This window comes from Triticum urartu, chromosome 3, assembly GCF_003073215.2.
Source record: "Triticum urartu cultivar G1812 chromosome 3, Tu2.1, whole genome shotgun sequence".
Classification (NCBI taxonomy): domain Eukaryota; kingdom Viridiplantae; phylum Streptophyta; class Magnoliopsida; order Poales; family Poaceae; genus Triticum; species Triticum urartu.
Window position 1 is genome coordinate 478,108,148 of NC_053024.1, and position 19,423 is coordinate 478,127,570.

General features: G+C 50.7%; 2 protein-coding genes across 2 annotated transcripts; both read right to left on the bottom strand.

Annotated features, from left to right (window-relative positions):
* Positions 1–5,417: 5,417 nt before the first annotated feature.
* LOC125548522 (mitogen-activated protein kinase kinase kinase 17-like) lies at positions 5,418–6,988 on the bottom strand. The gene has a single exon (XM_048712104.1). The coding sequence runs from the start codon at positions 6,831–6,833 to the stop codon at positions 5,433–5,435; it is 1,401 nt and encodes a 466-aa protein (XP_048568061.1). The 5' UTR covers positions 6,834–6,988; the 3' UTR covers positions 5,418–5,432.
* Positions 6,989–15,991: 9,003 nt separating this feature from the next.
* LOC125546887 (mitogen-activated protein kinase kinase kinase 17-like) lies at positions 15,992–17,617 on the bottom strand. The gene has a single exon (XM_048710986.1). It carries the CDS (start codon positions 17,432–17,434, stop codon positions 15,992–15,994), a length of 1,443 nt encoding a protein of 480 aa, XP_048566943.1. The 5' UTR covers positions 17,435–17,617.
* Positions 17,618–19,423: the final 1,806 nt, after the last annotated feature.

The following is a 19,423-nucleotide window of genomic DNA, read 5'->3' on the forward strand; positions in this document are numbered from 1 at the left end:
CAAAGTCTATTGGTGGATGTCAATCGCATTCGCAATCTTGCCACCAAGAACGCTTTTGTGACTCATGAGACCTGTCGACGCTCATGGAAGAGTTTGACCTTGCTCAGCGCTGAAGCAGATCTTCAAGACGATGGTTTCACTGAAAAATTCAAGTTTGACTCCACTCCTCCACGGAATGATGTCCTACGTCGAACTCCATCCCTTGAAGACTCCGACTATTCTTCCTCCGCGGCAACTGTGAATGCCAGAGTGATCGATGATGAAGACGATGCTACTTCACCGCCCCCTACTTCTACGTGAATCGACACTGCACCAAGTTCGTCTGCACCGCCAAACAACACCGAGGACCCTGCTGTTTCACCTACTCCTCATGGGAACGAGTAGATGCTCTATGTCTTCAAACCTTTTTGGTCCTTACTGACAAAAGGGGAAGAAGCATATGAGTTTGATAGTCTTCAAGCGGGTCCATATGGGCAGTTGCTTTATATTTTGCCTAGTGTTTACAACTCTCGCTTTTGATACATTTGGTTCTTTGAGTTGTAACACTTAAACTCGATGGTCGTCTGCTACTTATTTGCTATTCTGTGATGCGATGATAAATTCCGCATGTGCGATGATAACTTCCGCACTTAGGTCATCTTGCAGACGTCCATTTTTCATTATGCATGTCATTATCTTCGTTACATCTTATCATGCATGATGAATTGCCATCATAAGTTGAAGAGGATCTCCACAAGTACAACCTGCCATGTGCATTTGCATTCCAAAAGCAAATTACTTATATGCACATCTTCAGGGGGAGCCTTTGCCACTTATGAAGACAATTCCTAAATCCTTTACATTCCACATACTTTATCCCCGTTGAAAACTTCAACCAGTTTGTCATCAATCGCCAAAAAGGGGGAGATTGTAAGTGCATCTAGTGCCATCCTTAGTTGGTTTTGGAGTATTGACGACAAATTTGGTTGAGGGACTAATGTGTTTGTGAGAATTGCAGGATAACACAGATAGTAGTCCCTCATTGATTCGGTTTACCTACCAGAGATGACCCCTAAAAATGTATGAAGACATTGACGACAATGGTGGTATATGAAGATATTCATATTGAAGACTGTGACATGAGAAGACATTGAGTGAAGACTATGGAGCGCGAAGACTTAGTCGTTTCGTTGTTTCCTTTTCTTCTTTGTTGAGTCATAGGAACCACCGTACTGTTAAGTGGGGTCCAAGTGAACAAAGTCAGAGTGACTGAAGTGATGCTCAACCCAAATCCTATGTCTTCGAGAGAAGACAATGAGAGCAAATCTTATCCAGAGCTGGATGAGTCAGCTTTACTTGTAGCCCAAGTAAAGTTGTCGTGTGTGTTTGAAATCTGAGCGTTGGAACACGTGTCAGTTCCTTAGTGACCCAGGGTCATTTCGGACATATCAGGTCGGGTTGCCTAGTGGCTATAAATAGCCCACCCCCTACACCATAAATTGGTGGCTGCTCAGAGTTAGTGCACGGCTTTTGTCGTTTCAGAGCAACCCACCTCCGAAGCCTTTGAGAGAGAAATCCTTGCGAGGACAAAGCCCAAACACCCAGAGCCAAAGAGTGTTAGGCATCACTGAAGTCTTTTTGTCTGCGTGACCTGAAGACTTATTACACTTGAGGACTGTGAATCCTCCAGCCGGTTAGGCATCGCGTTCTGAGCATCCAAGAGTCATTGTGGATCGCCGGTGAACGAAGTCTGTGAAGGTTTGGAAGTCTACCTTGAAGACTTACCAGAGTAATTGGGCGAGGACTGGGTGTCCTTAGCTCAAGGGGAATAAGGTGAAGACGCGGTCTTCTGAGTTAAATCTCAGCCTCCCTAACCAGACGTACAGTTGTCACAACAACTGGAACTGGTCCAACAAATCCTGTGTCCTCAACAAGTGACTGGTTCTATCCTCTCCCTCTCTTTACTTAGAGTTTGTCTTCATGAAGTCATTGCATGTTTGCTGAACTTGTTTGACTTCATTGCTTGACTACTATTGTTATTTGGCTTCATACTATTTTCCATCCTGATCCTTACTATCTAGCTGCTATTAGTCTTCGTACTCTCACGTTATTGCATACTTGACTATGGCTTGCTTAGTGTAGTTTATTTTTCGCTCCACATACTTGACTATGACTTCATAAAAAACGCCTATTCCCCCCCCCCCCCCTCTAGTCGATAACTAGCACTTTCAATGGTTATTCATGTAGCTTTTAGAAGTTTTTTTGAAAATATCCGCCTTTATCATGTAATATTCCGTAATATTCTACAAGCTTCTCGCAGCATTACTCGTAGCTCTAGAAGCTTCCAAGCATGCATTGCATTTCTCAACGGTAATGCAAAGGGACGAAAGACATGCTTTTGTCTAACAATAACAGCTCACACTGATTGAACTGTCGCCGAACTGGCCACTTGTGGGCAGCAGAACAGCCGTGTGCAACGACATAGATCGAAGGCATGGTGCTAGTCCGGACAATAAACGTGGAAGTAGCTTGGTTGATCTACAAAAAGGAGGACGCGATCTGAAATCATGTGCAAATGTAAGCGTCGCAGGCAGGCAGCATTGCATCACACATGCCAGCTTGACAGGTTAGAGTTAGGCGGTAGCTGTACATGTCATGAGAGCAACCTATCCAATGGACCTGGCAACGAGCATAGCATGAGCATGCATGTTAGGCCGCCGCGATTAAAAAGTCGTGGCTTCTTTCACTTGGACCTCTTTATTAGGATCTATAGACACCTGCACGTTCGCTTGATCCATCCCCCATGGCGGGCTCATTGATCTGCCCTTTTTTTTTTTGAGCTACGGCACTTGACGCCGAGATGCTGAACCATTCAGCGCCGCGAATTGTTGGGCCTGATGGTCCTAGGTCCGGCACATGCTTGGACAAATCAAACGTGTCTCGGCGACCATGTGGCGCGCCAAGCCTTAGAATAGAACAGGACAGAGCATGCTCTGCTCTCAAGTCCATCTATTATAAGCTTTGGTCACTGGATATCCTTGGCATTGCTCGTCAACCGTACAATAAGAAGTTGTGCACATGTGTTTTGTCAGAGTAACATATACTTATGCACCATGCATGTCGCGAGAGGCATGCGCGGTTATTAAAACATTTTGTCCTCGTTGTTAGTTGACAAGTCCAAAAACACGACCGCGTGGCCAATTTACCGAGACCGTCCCGAGTTGGCCGTGCCCCGGCGTTTCATACCGGAGTCGACTGAGAAAGACCAAGGGCACACAACAAAATAGCAGCGCATGCATGCACAAGCACGGAGAAGACTAGCGCGAGACCACTGGGCCAAGCTGCCAGCCACCGGTCCACGGTCTGCATGTAAACGGCACGAGCCGAATTACGAGGCTGCGTACCCTGCTCCATCGGACGCCCGCCGTGGCCGTGGTTGGCGCCGTCGAATTGTCCAACTCTGAAAGCCCGAATCGTCACCCTCTCAGCTCCGTTTCGGAGGAGAGGAGGAGGAGGCGTAAGCACCGACGCAGTGTAGCGTGCAGGGTGACCGAAGCGGCAGTTGGGCACGGCAGAGTGACCCCGACATGCGTTTGTCTGTCGTCGAGATTTTTTGTTTACTCGCCCCTGGCCCCACCAGTCAGGTTTATCCCACTTGATAAGTTGCTTGTTGGTTGTTGCTTGGTGATGCTGGATGAACTGAGACCACGTTCATGCACCTGTAGAGTACAGGTAGTGGTAGTAGTGTGTGCTGCTCGCCCTCGGTCTCTTATGCGCATCTACTCTTTGGGCTACGTTGATTACTATACTTGACCAGGCTGGTCGGGTGGGTGGGAACTAGGAGGAAGGTTCTGGCTGATCTGAAGCCGAGCAAGCCGAGACGAAAGGAAGACTTCCCCGGCGGCGGACCGGCCGGCGGGTTGGCGTCACAGCGGGCGTCACGCAGCACCATGCCGTACATACACAACCACGTTTCGCAGCGGCACACCAGCGCCATCCAGTTACTGTAGCACCAGAACCGCAATTATTTCTCATCTCAGATAAGAACAAGGCTTTTCTTTTTCCTGAAAAAGAGAGTGGCGCGTCATCCCATTATCCGAGACAGAAAACCACGAGTTGTCAAGTTCGCTGTACACAGAAAGAGAACCACACTAAATTCAGTAATAAATAAATAAGGCTAGCAGTTTCAACCATGCTCGTTTTCGTGAAAAACAGATCGCAGATTCACAAACGCCGGTCCACTACCTCTTGATACCAAAATGTCAGGTGGAAATGCGACACCTCGTCTGGATCCCCACTTGAGACAGTAGTACAACTACACAAGAGTGACGTCAGCGGTGAGATTTGGCGATCGCATGGCTGACATACGCGCGCACGGGATTCTTGCTGCTCAACCGCCTGATGTGCAGGTCAAATCTTGGGTGTTGAGATCGTTAAGCAGAAAGATCGTTGTGTTGACTTTGGACGCGAGCCACCTAACAATACGGTTGGGTGCCGCACTGCCTTGCCCTCCTAGCCAGCTAAACACACAACGCTGGCCTTGCAGCTGTAGAACCACCAAAGCGCGCGCCCCCGTTCATCACAAAATAAAAAAGGAAATGGAAGAACCAGCAGAAATGCCAAGGTAGTTGGCTCACAGCAAGGTTGTTGAAAAAAAGAAGAAGATCCAGATGCTGTATTGGCGACCAATTTCTTTTGCAGCACGACGAATTCACCCTTCTCGGACCCAGTATGCATGCAGAAACAAATACAGATTTCACGGTTCACAAAATAAAACAACATTTTCGAAAAACGCGGATGAACCAGAGTACTAATAGTAGATGCACGCTCCTCCTGCCACTTGGGCAAGCAAGCTGCAAAATCTAGAAACATGGACGCAAGTTTCACGGCAGAGCTTTCCGAGAGTTGTGGACGCGTGTCACGGTAAGCTAACCTTGAGGATTTGAACAAGCTCACTCTCATCCCATCCCTACTTCCACGTGTGGCAAACATCAAACGTGTACGGCAACTTTCTCTACACCGTCCGAGAAGAACACCTGGGCGTTGGGAGCACGGCGCCACTTGGCCATCGCTCGGGGACGCGGCCGCGTGCATGGCGATATGTCCCAAGCCTTTGGTCTTATAGCTTCAGCCAGTGCCACAAGACTCCCCGTTGACCAGATCACTGTTCGTCGCTAAGATAAGAGGCCGTTTAGAACAAGTGCGGTCTAATCAGGCGTGCTCATCGATCAGTTTATCTTGTTTATTATGGTCTGCTTTTTGCTGCTCAGCATTGCATTCCTAACTGGGAACTGACGGAGAAGTGCACAGGCCAAGAAAGGATAAAGGACCCCGAGTGTGTCGAATGGGGAGTGGCCTTCTCTAGCGTGATCTAGCAACTCCTTTAGGCATGGATGGCCGGCCCCATGAGATGAGACACCGGAGGAGAAGATAGACATATGCTACTCCTACTCCTACTCCATGCTAACCCGACAGGTGATCCCCAAATGGCTCGTGCATATCTCTAGTCTAGAGCAAACGTTTCTGGAATCGTCACGCCACGATAGTTCGGCGGAAGTAATTAAGCGCGCACGGAAGGGGACAGTAATACTTGTACTAGTTCGATGCAATAACGATTCTGTTATTCCACTTTCATCAAGGAAGGCACTGCTCACAGGAAATACAGGTGGGTCACTCAAGAGGCCCGAGCAAAAGTCATTCTGCTGCTCAGCTGAGACTGAGAGAGCAGTTGATCCTACAGTGCCAACACGATCGGCATCCTCCACGTATGCAGACACGAAGAATTCGGCCTCCGCTTCGAAAGCTACTTCGCCCGATGATGCGCGCTCGTCCTCGGCGGCGGCATCGCGAGCTTCACGGCTGTCGCTGAGCACGTCGATCCAGCCTTCGTCTGAGTCCCAGTCCGGGAATGCCGAGGGAGGGGATGCCAATGCTCTGATCCTCTCGGCAGCGGGGCTCTCTGACATGCCGTCGTCGTCCTCTTCGGTGTCGGACTCCTCCCAGAGCGCCGCGTCCAGCGTGCTCTTGGGGGACACCCATTTGGCAGCCGCCTCCTCGGGCTTCACGCCGCAACCGGCCGATGCCAGGAACGGGTGCTCCAGCAGCTGCGCCGCCGTGCACCGGTCGCGGGCGTCTCTCGCGAAGCACATGGCCAGGAAGCGCTTCGCCTCCGCGGACAGCCACGCCGGCACCTCCGGCACGGCGTCCGTGTAGCCGATCCGGTGCATCGCGGCGAGGACGTCGTCCATGTCGCTCCACGGGGCGCGGCCGGTGGCCATCTCGACGACGGTGCAGCCCAGCGCCCAGACGTCGGCCGCGGGGCCCTGCTCCTCGCCCCGCGCCACCTCCGGCGCCATGAACGCCGGCGTGCCCCCGACGGGCCTGTCGGAAGAGCCCACCGCCCTCGCGCACCCGAAGTCCGCGATCTTCGCGCGGCCGTCGGCGCCGACCACGACGTTCCTCGCCTTCACGTCGCCGTGGACGAGGGACCTCCCGTGGAGGTACGCCAGGCCTCTGGCCACGTCGGCGGCGTACGCCCGGACGGCGCGCTCCTCGAGCCGGCCCCCGCTCCTCGCGGCGACGTCGGCGACGGAGCCGCCCGGCGCGAACTCGAGGAAGAGCTGGCACTCGCCGGCGGCGGCGCGGAAGCCGAGGCAGGGCAGGACGTGCGGCGAGCAGAGGCCGGACAGGATGCGGCCCTCGCGCCGGAGCTGGTCCGCGGCGGCCGCGGGCGCCGACTTGACGGCGAAGAGCGCGCCCGAGAGGTCGTCGGCGGCGAGGGACACGACGGCGCCGGACGCGCCGCGGCCGAGCGTGCGGACGCGTGTCCAGCTGCCGCCGACCGCTGTCTCCATTTTCTTTTCTCGGCGCTCGGTTCTTGCAGGTGTTTGGAATTTGTGGTGGCTGCGAGTAGCTGGCTCGTCGCTCGATTGGTTTCCCTTGTGCGATTTGATTTGAAGTGGAGCTCGGGGTCGGGGTGTGTGTGTGTGTATATGGCGGGGCCGGAAAAGACAGGTGGCGTGGCTTCGATTTCGATCCGTACCAATTCCGGCCGCGGCGTGGTGTGAAAAGCATGTGCCCAGCGGGAGCTGCGCGAGGAAACGGGAGGGTGGGCGTTGACGGGACACTGTCGCGTGGGCCGGGCGGGTCGGAGGCACCGTCAACGTGGCCTCATTTCGCTGCACGTGGGGGATTTGCCGAGTTGGGTTCCGGGAGCGGGCAGAGCAGATGGAAAACGGCGTCAAGTTGGGCAGGAGGCTGGGAGAGGTCCTGTCTCTCTCGCGCGATCGAGCGAAGCTTCTTCAGCCGCGTCATCGCTTCTCTCATCTCATGGTCGATGCTCTCATTGCTCCTCTCATGCTCTTTGTAATTCTTTTCTCGGATTACTGAATTAATGTACACGTCAAAGAATTTAGGCAATTGTTGATGAGCAAGCAGAACCTTATCTTATATGGAAGTTCCCCTATGCCTAGAGGGGATGGTGGTGGAGCGAATGTGCAATCCCAAAAAAGATGTAGTGAAGTCTCTTCAGCTCCCGCATTCCAGTAAAAACACTCATAGTAGTCTAAGTGCATAGATTTTCTCCTGAGAAGATTCCTTGTGTTGACTCTATTAAGAAGCAACAATAAGAAAAAAAATGTGCCTTTTACTGCTATCACTTCTCCATAACCAACGTCCTCATAGATGAGGTTTAAGCTGCTACCGCCATACATTAGCACTCTATGCAGTCGAGATACATCCACTATGGGGTCGAGGACCAAAGCGGATGGGCATCGGCTTAGATCGACCACCGGCTGATTGTGTTGCTTGAATGTGATCGGCGTGTCCAACCATGTGGCCGAACGTGTGCCTATCTGGGCATGGCCGAGCTCGTGTAGAGCTCGTTTTCTTTGATTCCCTGATTTGTACGTTTGGTAAATTATCAGGACCTCGGCTTCGCCTAGGACTTCGTTGAATGACTAATATAGCATGCCTATGTGCGAGGAGAGCCTCGCCACCGTTTCCACTTGTTTCACAACCCAACAGGCTCGAAGGCTGTGGGTTGGATTGGTGCTGAGCAAAACAGATTGTATAGGGCACGGTTGGTCCAGCAGTCCGTCTAGGGCGGTCTAGGATCCCGTCTTTTTTTCTTTTTCATGATGGTTCCGCTAGCACTGGGCGCCTAGATGGCTCCATTTGCTGTGTGGGGTCGGAGTTTTTTTGAATTTCTTGATCGGATGGGTTCAGAATATTCATCTTGAGACAGCCAGGCATCTTCAATGGCGCAAAATTTCAATACCAGTTCAGAGATCTCAGAGAAAGTTTGAACTCAACGCCGAGTGAGAGCGTATAGCACCGCCTTGTCGTCTCAATTATGACGGAAGGCAATTAGTACTTATGTGTCAGGGAAGTTTGTTATATTGTTCTTGACGAACAAGAATCTCGACCAAAACTGTCGGACTGTCTCCCGGGCTCGTTGTTTTATATAGATTAGGTCCAAGACGTCGGGAGGCCCTGAATTACTTGGGCAATACTTGACATGAGGGTGGGTGGGATAAAAAATTCAATCCAATCGGAGCGGACTCCTGATACGTCTCCAACGTATTTATAATTTTTGATTGTTCCATGCTATTATATTATCAACCTTGGATGTATTATATTCATTTATATGGTATTTTATATGATTTTTGGGACTGACCTATTAAATCGGGGCGGACTCATGATACGTCTCCAACGTTTCTGTTTTTTCCTTGTTTTTGAGTATCGCAGAAAAGTAAAACCAAATGGAGTCCAATTGACCTGAAATTTCACGGAGATCATTTTTGGACCAGAAGAAGCCCACGAAGTACCGGAGATGGGCAAGAAGAGTCCCTAGGCCACCACGAGGGTGGGGGCGCGCCCCCCTACCTTGTGGCCGCCTCGGGGACCCCCTGACTTGTTCCCGACTCCAACACCTCTTATATATACCCAAACTTCCAGAAAGAAACCTAGATCGGGAGTTCCGTCGCCGCAAGCCTCTGTAGCTAGCGAAAACCAATCTAGACCCGCTCCGGCTAAGAGATCAAGAGATCAATTGTTATGTCTCCAAGGGATGCCCCTCTCCCCGTATATAAAGGAGTGGAGGAGGGAGAGGGCCGGCCCTCTCTATGGCGTGCCCTAGGGGAGTGCTACTCCCACCGGGAGTAGGATTTCCCCTTTCCTAGTAGAACTAGGAGCCCTTCCAAGTAGTAGGGGTAGGAGAGAAGGAAAGGGAAAAGAGAAGAGAAGGAAGGAGGGGGCGCCGCCCCTCCAATTCGGACTAGGCCTTGGGGGGCACGCAGCCTCTCCTCTCTCTTTCCCCTAAAGCCCAATAAGGCCCATCTACTCCCTGGCGAATTCCCATAACTCTCCGGTACTCCAAAAAATACCCGAATCACTCGGAACCTTTCTGATGTCCGAATATAGTCGTCCAATATATCGATCTTTACGTCTCGACCATTTCGAGACTCCTCGTCATGTCCCCGATCTCATTCGGGACTCCGAACTACCTTCGGTACATGAAAACACAAAAACTCATAATACCGATCGTCACCGAACTTTAAGCGTGCGGACCCTACGGGTTCGAGAACTATGTAGACATGACCGAGACACGTCTCCGGTCAATAACCAGTAGCGGAACCTGGATGCTCATATTGGCTCTCACATATTCTACGAAGATCTTTATCAGTCAAAACGCATAAAAATATACGTTGTTCCCTTTGTCATCGGTATGTTACTTGCCTGAATTTCGATCGTCGGTATCTCAATACCTAGTTCAATCTCATTACCGGCAAGTCTCTTTACTCGTTCCGTAATACATCATCCTGCAACTAACTCATTAGTTACAATGCTTGCAAAGCTTATAGTGATGTGCATTACCGAGTGGGCCCAGAAATACCTCTCTGACAATCGGAGTGACAAATCCTAATCTCAAAATACGACAACTCAACAAGTACCTTCGGAGACACCTGTAGAGCACCTTTATAATCACCCAGTTACGTTGTGACGTTTGGTAGCACACAAAGTGTTCCTCCGGTAAACGGGAGTTGCATAATCTCATAGTCATAGGAACATGTATAAGTCATGAAGAAAGCAATAGCAACATACTAAACGATCAAGTGCTAAGCTAACGGAATAGGTCAAGTCAATCACATCATTTTCCTAATGATATGATCCCGTTAATCAAATGACAACTCATGTCTATGACTAGGAAACATAACCATCTTTGATCAACGAGCTAGTCAAGTAGAGGCATACTAGTGACACTCTGTTTGTCTATGTATTCACACATGTACTAAGTTCCCGGATAATACAATTCTAGCATGAATAATAAACATTTATCATGATATAAGGAAATATAAATAACAACTTTATTATTGCCTCTAGGGCATATTTCCTTCAGTCTCCCGCTTGCACTAGAGTCAATAATCTAGTTCACGTCGTTATGTGATTTAACACCAATGTTTCACATCTTTATGTGATTAGTTCACATCTCCATGTGACTAACACCCAAAGGGTTTACTAGAGTCAATAATCTAGTTCATATCTCTATGTGATTAACACCCAAAGAATGATCATGTTTTGCTTGTGAGAGAAATTTAGTCAACGGGTCTGCCACATTCAGAGTCGTATGTATTTTGCAAATTTTCTATGTCTACAATGCTTTGCATGGAGCTACTCTAGCTAATTGCTCCCACTTTCGATGAGTGGAGTAATAGTAGTAGATGTAGAATCGTTTCGATCTACTTGTCACGGACGTGATGCCTATATACATGATCATGCCTAGATATTCTCATAATTATGCATAATTCTATCAATTGCTCAACAGTAATTTGTTCACCCACCGTAGAATACTTATGCTCTTGAAAGAAGCCACTAGTGAAACCTATGGCCCCCGGGTCTATTCTCATCATATCAATCTCCATCACTTTTATATTGTTTTGCTATTTACTTTGCTTGTACTTTTTACTTTGTATATTTATATCAAAAATATTCTATCTATTAGATCTCACTCTCGTAAGTGACCGTGAAGGGCTTGACAACCCCTAATCGCGTTGGTTGTGAGTAGCTATCGCTTTGTGCAGGTACGAGGGACTTGAGCGTGGGCTCCTACTGGATTGATACCTTGGTTCTCAAAAACTGAGGGAAATACTTCGGGGAAAACCCGAGCTCTTTACTTACGCACTTTACTTTATGATAGCCATATTGTTTCTTATCATATATCTTGCTATCACCTAGTAGTTTATCTTGCTTAGCATAAGTTGTTGGTGCACATAGGTGAGCCTAGTTGTTTTAGGTTTTGTGCTTGGCAAATTAACCGCTAGGTTTATTCTGCATTTGTTCAAGCCTAAACCGTAATTATTTTAAAGCGCCTATTCACCCCCTCCCCCTAGGCGACATCCACGATCTTTCACTTTCATCCGTGGCAAAAGAGTGTAGCTCGGGAAAAGGTTGGGCTAGAAGTTCTTACTTCCAATTATCAGTCCAAAAGTGGATAGGAGAGAGCCAGACCTTGCCATGCATGTTGTTGATTGCTTGTAGGAGGGTATTAAGCTGAAATTTATTTCCCACCAGAAGGAGCCTTCCTTCTTATCCCATGGGAGGGGAGCTGAGTAATAAACTTCCCAAATAAGATTCACCCAAGGGAGATCTTCCTAATTGAGGAACTTATGCGCATTTTTCATGAGGACCTTGTTATGGAGATATATGCCCAGAATTCCCAATCCTCCTTGGGTCTTTGGTTTGCAGATCTTATCCCAAGTCAGTAGAGACATTTCTTTCTGTTGAGTCAAATTTCCTCCATAAGAAATTCCTCAGATACTTTTGGAGTTGGTTGATCACTCCCACAGGCAGAGCCAGAGTACACATAAAGAATATGGGAAGTAGGGAAAATACAGACTTGATTAAGAGTAGTTTCCCATCATATGAGAGAAGTGTGGAGCATCCCGTGAGTCGTCTTTCCACTCTTTGCATTATGGGGGAGAAATCATCGATTTTCAGCTGTGCAATACCTATTGGCAAACCAAAGTAAGTAAAGGCAAGCTTGACAAGTTTGCACCCCAAAATTTGCAACAATCCTGGCAAGGTATCCTCATGAATATTCAAAGGCACAAGAATGAATTTGTTATAATTCACTTTGAGACCAATGTAATTAGTATAGTGCATTAGAAGAGTTTTTACTTGCCAAAGCTGAGATGGGATTGCAGGGAATACAAGGATGGTGTCATCTGCATACTAAATTACAGGAAAATCTAGACATTATACTGTGTAAACTAATAAAAAATCTTTTAGATCACTAAAGTAATGAGGTCTTATATTTGTTGTGTTGTATCTTTTTTTTTCTTTTTTGAAAGCGTGTTGTAGTATCTATCTTTTTTTTCTCTTTCTCTTGTTTTCCATATCCTCCTTGACATAACTTCGGTCTTGTATGACTTTGGTATTTGTTGATGTGGTTCTTTCTATGTACGTTGGTATTGGCTGTTTGTATTTTAGTTATGTAGAGGTCGGATGTATACTCATTGAGTTTGTATCATCTTGATGCTCTATTTTAAATTAATAAAGTACAACATTTGTCAAAAAAAAACTCAAAAAGGAGTAATATGTGGCTGTTCTTTTTTTTTTGCATGGAATATCAGTTGTGCTCTACTCTGTAAACTAATATAAAATCTTTTATAGATCACTAAAATGGTGATCTAGTCGGCCTTATATTTTTTGTGTTGTGTCTACCTCTTTTTTTTCGAAACCGTGTTGTAGTATCTATCGGCTGAGCGAGATGTTCTGTCACCCTTACCTCAATATGAACCAGTAGTATTATTTTCCTTTGGAAACGCATGCAGATAAACTGAAGAAGTTTTTTCCCCCTACGTACCCGGCACTCCACCGTTGAAGAAACGTGAGGTGAAGCACCGCGAGAGCCTCCGGTGGCAACCCAACCCAAAGTTTATCTGCGCGCGCGCGTGCTCCACCGCGGCCGCGTGCGCGACAGGCGCATACATGTGGTTCATGCAGCGACGCGCGTGGCGCGGAAGAGCAGGAGGAGCGGCGCACGTAGCCGGCACAGAGTTGATCGCCCGGCCCGCATTTGGCAAACCCTCGCCGCCCGCCTGCCCGGCTGCCTGCCTAGGGACGACACGACTCGCTCGCTAGAACGAACTGTTCGGTGGGTTGCACATATGTCAGCCTCAGGTTATCTCGTCCGACGGTCCATCCCATATTGTATTTCCACACCGCAGGCGGCGGCGAGCAAGTTTGATGCAATCAAACTACTAACTCCGTCCAGCGGTGGTCAGAAATGGATACGTACTGCCTGCCGCTCTGCCTCATTTTGCTGCCCGCGGAATGTGTCCGCAACCGCATGGCTGGCAGTGCCACTGCATGGTTTCATCTGTGTAAACTTGTTTGGGCCTTGTCGTGAAGTAACCACGGCTTGGCTTGGCGATGAACACCCCCCTGGCCAGGCCAAGCCAGCGAGGTGACAACCCGCCTCGCATCCATCCGATCGAATCATTCGTAGCTCAGCTTATTAGCTCACGGCAGAACCTAAAAAAGACCTGAACTTATCTTCGTTATACTACTACGGGACACTCGTGGTAGTGAGTTGGCATTGTTGGTAGGTGCTCCGCCCCGAATCCACCATTACCTGTCGCACTTGTCCCCTCGACAAGTGTCTCCTCTTCGTTGGAGTACATTTTTCGCGTGGGGAAGCCGGAAAAGTGCTGGCGTTTTTGTTCAGCAGCACGACACGTCGCGGCGTCATAACGGGCGGCGTTATACTTGCGTTGCCTCAAATTTTATTAGAATTTCTGTGCCCTTTCATAGAAAAGCAGTGGATAATAGAGGGTACTACCCCGGAATTTATTTAATTATGTTAGCCCAAGACACTGCGGAGTACTGACGCGATGTAGAATAGAGCGCACACACTTCCTATATATATAAAACACCATGGTAGGGACGCCGTAGTGTTGTGTTGTCGACACTTTTTCTTTTTTGCGAATCTAGTCGACATTAATAATACGACTAGCAGTTGATCGGCGAACGGTGAGGCGCTGCGGCCGGGTGCGTAGGCCCTCCTGAGCTCAGTTGACATTTGCGGAGTCATGATGGCGTCGTCTTCTTTTCTTTTGCTTTCTGTATTGGGTTATACAGCTGTTTGACTTCTCTGTAGTGTTGGCACGGCACGCCAAGAACGAAATGACTAGCAGGAGGGAAGTCAGCCCTTCACTATTCCTCCTTTATTCATGTGTATGCACTGTTGCACTGGAGCATTAGATTTGCCTTTCCCGTAAGATGACCATTAGAATTGTGAATGCGTGTAAACGCCATTGGAACACATAATGCAGACATAGCTGAGAGGAGTGCACGCATTGTTACAAGCAGTAGTATACCAAGAGTACGAGTTTGATCAAAAGCTTAATCCTATATCGCCTCACTCTGCAGATGTTTGCAGCCGGTTGGTCTAAAATCACGGGCCGTTCCACCTGTAGTCGTTTGGTGCCGCCAAAGCACGCTTGGTCGCTGAGTTTTGGTTTTTCTCTAGAAATGAGCTGGGAGGCTGAGTTGGCCACGACGACACCGAGTTTCTCCAGTCCTGTTCACCTACAATTTTGCTGGATAGCGATTAGTACATGGCACGTGTCGACGTAATAGCATGCCACCCGGCAACCATCATCCAAACGGCTTAAAGTTCGTCCAACGAATCCCCACTCACCAAAAATCCAGAAGCAGGAGCCGAAACGTTCTGGATCTTTCCAGAAACGGGAAGCCAAAACGTTCTAGACCTCTCTAGAACCCTTGAGCCTCATCACCGTGTTCCCAACCCAAGTACGTATGCGTGAAAGCAACGACAGAGAGCACGCAGCGGCGACCAAGAGAGACAGACAGGGGAGGCCTCGAGAGCGAGCGAGGCAACCCGAGAGGCGTGGACTCTTCCGTCGCACGAGTCGAGTCGGCAGCCATATCATTTCCCAGACCCAAATGCCATTCCCCCGTGGATTCCATAGGATGCTCTCGCATCTTCCGTAGCAGCAGAGTAGTCCTTATCCCGTGCGGCGCGGCCCAATCAGACGGCGCCCGTCTCTAGAGCGCGCTCCCGAAAGTTGCAAAAATCTTGGCGACGATGATAGGCGGCGCCGGCCGACGCGCGAGCTGCGGAACCAGACAGACTTGGCGGCCGACTGGCGACTGAGCTCAGGGCCTCCACGCCGCGCCGCGATCGACACGTACGCACACGTATTGGCTTAACCAGTGGCGGTACGTGACGGCCGGACAATCACCCAAGGACGGCAGCCGCGCCGCCCGCCGTGCTCGTACTCATCGCATGTGGCAGCAGTGCGGCGTGATGGAACCGGTGATACATGGGCTGCGTCAGCCGGCGCCGGCCGCCGGGCCCCATGCACGCACGCACCGACGAGCGCCACCCAGAGATGCATCCGCATGGCGATGCGCCGCTCGCTAGAAGATGGTAGTACAGGTGTCTCCCCGGGCGGTGGCTTGGGCGGCTGGCATATATTCATCCCATTTTCCCTGACCCCTATCGCGAATTGAAAGGGGCGGGTACGTACGGACTTCTTTTCTTCTCCGCCCTTTGCTTGAGCGGACGCCCGCGCCGCCGTCGCTGGCTTTCCCACTCGGGACGGGAGGCTTTCTTCTTGCCGCGCCATTCATTCATTAATCAAGTGGACGGGATGGCGTGGGCTGACGCCGCCACCCCCAAGTCGGCCCGCCCGTTTCGTGGCCGAGAGGCCGAGACGATCCATCCGGCCGCGTGTTATCGACCTGTGATGGAATTCTTCGGCATGGGATAAACCGCACGCTTCGTCCAACGTCTAGCTTCGCTTCTCTGCACAAGGAAACAGTCGTTTTGCGGAGGGTTTTCTTTTCTTGCCGTGCTATCACAGGCAAAGCAATGCTCTTCTCTACTGCGTGGTCACTTATCCGCTACTAGTTAATACTGTAGTTGACCGTATGCATCGTTCTGATGCAGAGTCCGAGGTGACCCTTTTTTGAAAAAAAAGAGTTAGTACTGTAGTGTAAGTTGTAGCAAGATTTTTGTTGTGAGTTGGAGTGTACAGAAGGCGCACTGTGTTCTCCACGCACGGGTAGAAAATTCAGTACGTAGTCTATCAGAACGGGTCCAGAACAGAGTAGGAACGCAAGATAGATGGTCAGAACGGCGCGGCAAAATTTGTGGAAACCGGAACTTTTCTATTGCATCGATTCGATTATTACAGGGTACAAGTGATGATGAAAGCACATATCTATCTGAACTCCAACACACTTGGATCTGGCGGTCCACCAAAGGATCAGCGGCCAGGATGATATCGTCACCGAAAGGCTCATCCTCTGCGTCCAATTCGTCACTTGAAAGGGTGCCGACGACAGCTGCGTCTTCAGCTGGCACCGCCGGGGACCCGAGCACCTTGCTTGGCGCCCTGCTCGACACATCAGCCGGCCCCTTGGTTGCTGCTGGTGAATCGCAAGCTTCTTCACACTCCTCGCCGAGCACGTCGACCCAGCCTTCGTCGGAATCCCAGTCCGGCAAGACGGAGCAGGACAATGACTTGATCCTCTCGCACGGGCTCTCTGAAACCTCCTCCTCTTCCTCGTCGGTCTCCGATTCCCAGAATGCGGCGTCGAGCGTGCTCTTGGGCGACACCCACCTGGCCTTGGCCTCTCCTGCCTGCAATGCCACGAACGGGTGCTCCAGGAGCTCCGCCGCCGTGCACCGCTCGCGCGCGTCCCTCGCGAAGCACATGGCGAGGAAGCTCTTGGCCTCCGCTGACAGCCACGTCGGCACCTCCGGCACGGCGTCCGTGTACCCTATCCGGTGGACGGCGGCAAGGACGTTGTCCATCTCGCCCCACGGCGCGCGCCCGGTGGCCATCTCGACGACCGTGCAGCCGAGAGCCCACACGTCGGCGGCCGGGCCCTGCTCCTCCCCACGGGCCACCTCCGGGGCCATGAACGCCGGCGTGCCTCCGATCGGCCTCGCCTCGCCGAGGGACCTCGCGCACCCGAAGTCGGCGATCTTGGCGCGCCCGTCGGCGCCGATCACCACGTTCCTCGACTTGACGTCGCCGTGCACGAGCGACTTGCCGTGGATGTATGCGAGCCCGCGCAGGACGTCCGCCGCGTGCGCCCGGACGGCGCGCTCCTCCAGGCGGCCCCCATTCCTCGCGGCCTCGTCGGCGAGCGAGCCGCCGGGGGCGAACTCGAGGAAGAGGTGGTAGGAGCCGTCGCGGGCGCCGCCGCCGCCGATGCAGGCCACGACGTGCGGCGAGGACAGCCCGGAGAGGATCCCCTGCTCCCGGCTCAGCTGCGCCGCGTCCGCCGCGCGCACCGACTTGACCGCGAACAGCTCCCCCGACGCGCCGTCTGCCGCCAGGGAGACCACGGCCCCCGACGCGCCGCAGCCGAGCGTCCGCAGGCGCGTCCAGTGCCCGCTCACGGCGATCGCCATTCTTGCTTGTCTTGCGTGTGTGGTTGCTCTGGGATGGGATGCGCCGGCGATCTCGTTCCTGTTGTTTTTGTTTGGTGTGCGTTGGGTTCTGGTGGGCTGTGGTTGCGCGCGTTTATATATCCATGGAGGCAAGCGAAGGGGAAGGGGAAGACGACTTGGAGCTAATTGGGTGGGGATTTGTTAGATTAGGGGGCCGATCGGGGTGGCGGGGAAGGTGTTTGGTGTGTGTCAATGCTCAACTTGGCGAGCCAGAAAGCGTGGCTTGTGCGTTCGACCCACGCGCGGCAATTGGACGCTGTTTCCTTCTTTTTCCCGTGCGTTTGTGTGGGTGGGAACGCGCGGCGGCTCAATCAACCGACGGCCGCCCGCTCGCTCGCTGCACATGCCGCCGTCAAACGCATCCATCTCCTCTCCTCTCCTGCACATGCAGGCGCTTGGCCCATGCATCCCACTGTCGTCGTTATTTCTGCCTGCTCAGCGAATCAGTGTCCTCGTGTTGTTTTTGTGGCGGTGCAGCAATACAATATGCTCTCCTTTGCGTGAGGCCCAAAAATACAATATGCACTCTGCGTTCCGCGTGGTTCTTCAGGAAACTGAGAACGAGGAACACGAGATCGGAAAACCGCCAGGGCGATCCTGCTCCGCGTTGTATAACGGGGGACGTAGTACTGCTCGTGATTTCCGTGTGATTAAATGGGACTCACGAGCGTCAGTACAGAGCAAAAATAGGCTCTTATTTTCTGAGCCAGAATAGATGCACACATGTGAAGCACGAGCGTGGTTAGTGCAATAGATAGGGCGTGCCTGTCAGGTCAGCTGCGCGATGCGACCGCCCACTTAAACCAGCGGTGCCGTGCCGCCGCACCGGTCAAGATTGGACGTGCACCGCCGCCTTCTCGGTCAGGGACGATCGGATCAACTGCCGAGAAAGCAAAATGCCGCGACACCGGTGGCTGCTGATTCGGCTCGCATCGCAGGGAAGAACCCCATTCTCTCCTCCTCTGTGGAGTAATCGTGTAAGCGTGTCAGAAGCGGAGGTCAACGCGTGCGCCCAAAAGGGGCTTTGGGCTTTGGGTGCATGCTTTGACATTGCGCCCTGTGAGTCCGCAACAGAGTAATGATATCTCATCGGAGTAAGGACGGGTTTGCTCCACCAAACCCACCGTTGAACTTTGGGTAGGGGTACTTGGCCTCCACGGTCACACTACTACGCACTCAGAGGGTGCTTGGATACGTTTTAGTCCCATGACTAAAAGTAGTGGGACAAAAACTTGCTAGCCTCGTCCATGTTTGGATCCAAATACTAAAGAGACTCAAATCAAGTTATTGAGCATTTATTATCCTCCAAACCCTCCAATCCAGAACTCGCATGTGTTAAAGGAGAGACATTAAATGATGAGAGAGAGGGCTAATACATATTTTAGTAGGTTTCCTATGACTAAAAAATTTTAGCCTCAAGACTAGTCCTAGCCTCTCTTTAGTGAGGGGTGCTTGGAACTTTAGCCTCTAAGGTCTTCTTTGGTTCATAGGATAGGAATTTTATAGGAATATGAAAATCATAGGAAGTGAGATGACATGCATGTCAATTCCTATAGAGAAAGTGATGTCATTTGGTGTATAAGATAGGATTTTTTTCATTGAGTCTAGGCTAATGTTTTTTTTTCCTCCAAAACGTGAAGGTAGGAATAGGAATCCATTCCTACAAACCAAAGGGCTTCAAAGGAATTTTTTCTTTACAAATCCTATCCTATAGAATTCCTACAAAAATCCTACAAACCAAAGGAGGCCTAAAAGAGACTATTTTTAGTCAGACTAAAAATAGTCTCTTGGATCCAAGCACCCTCTCAGCAACATCCTGCTGTAGTTAATTCTGCGGTAGACCGGGAAGAAATCAAATTTTGGTCAGGATTCAAAGATGAGAACACAGATCTCGACAATGTGACCGACTCCTCCTAGAGTTGGTGCCTTTTCACCCACCTCTATTTACAG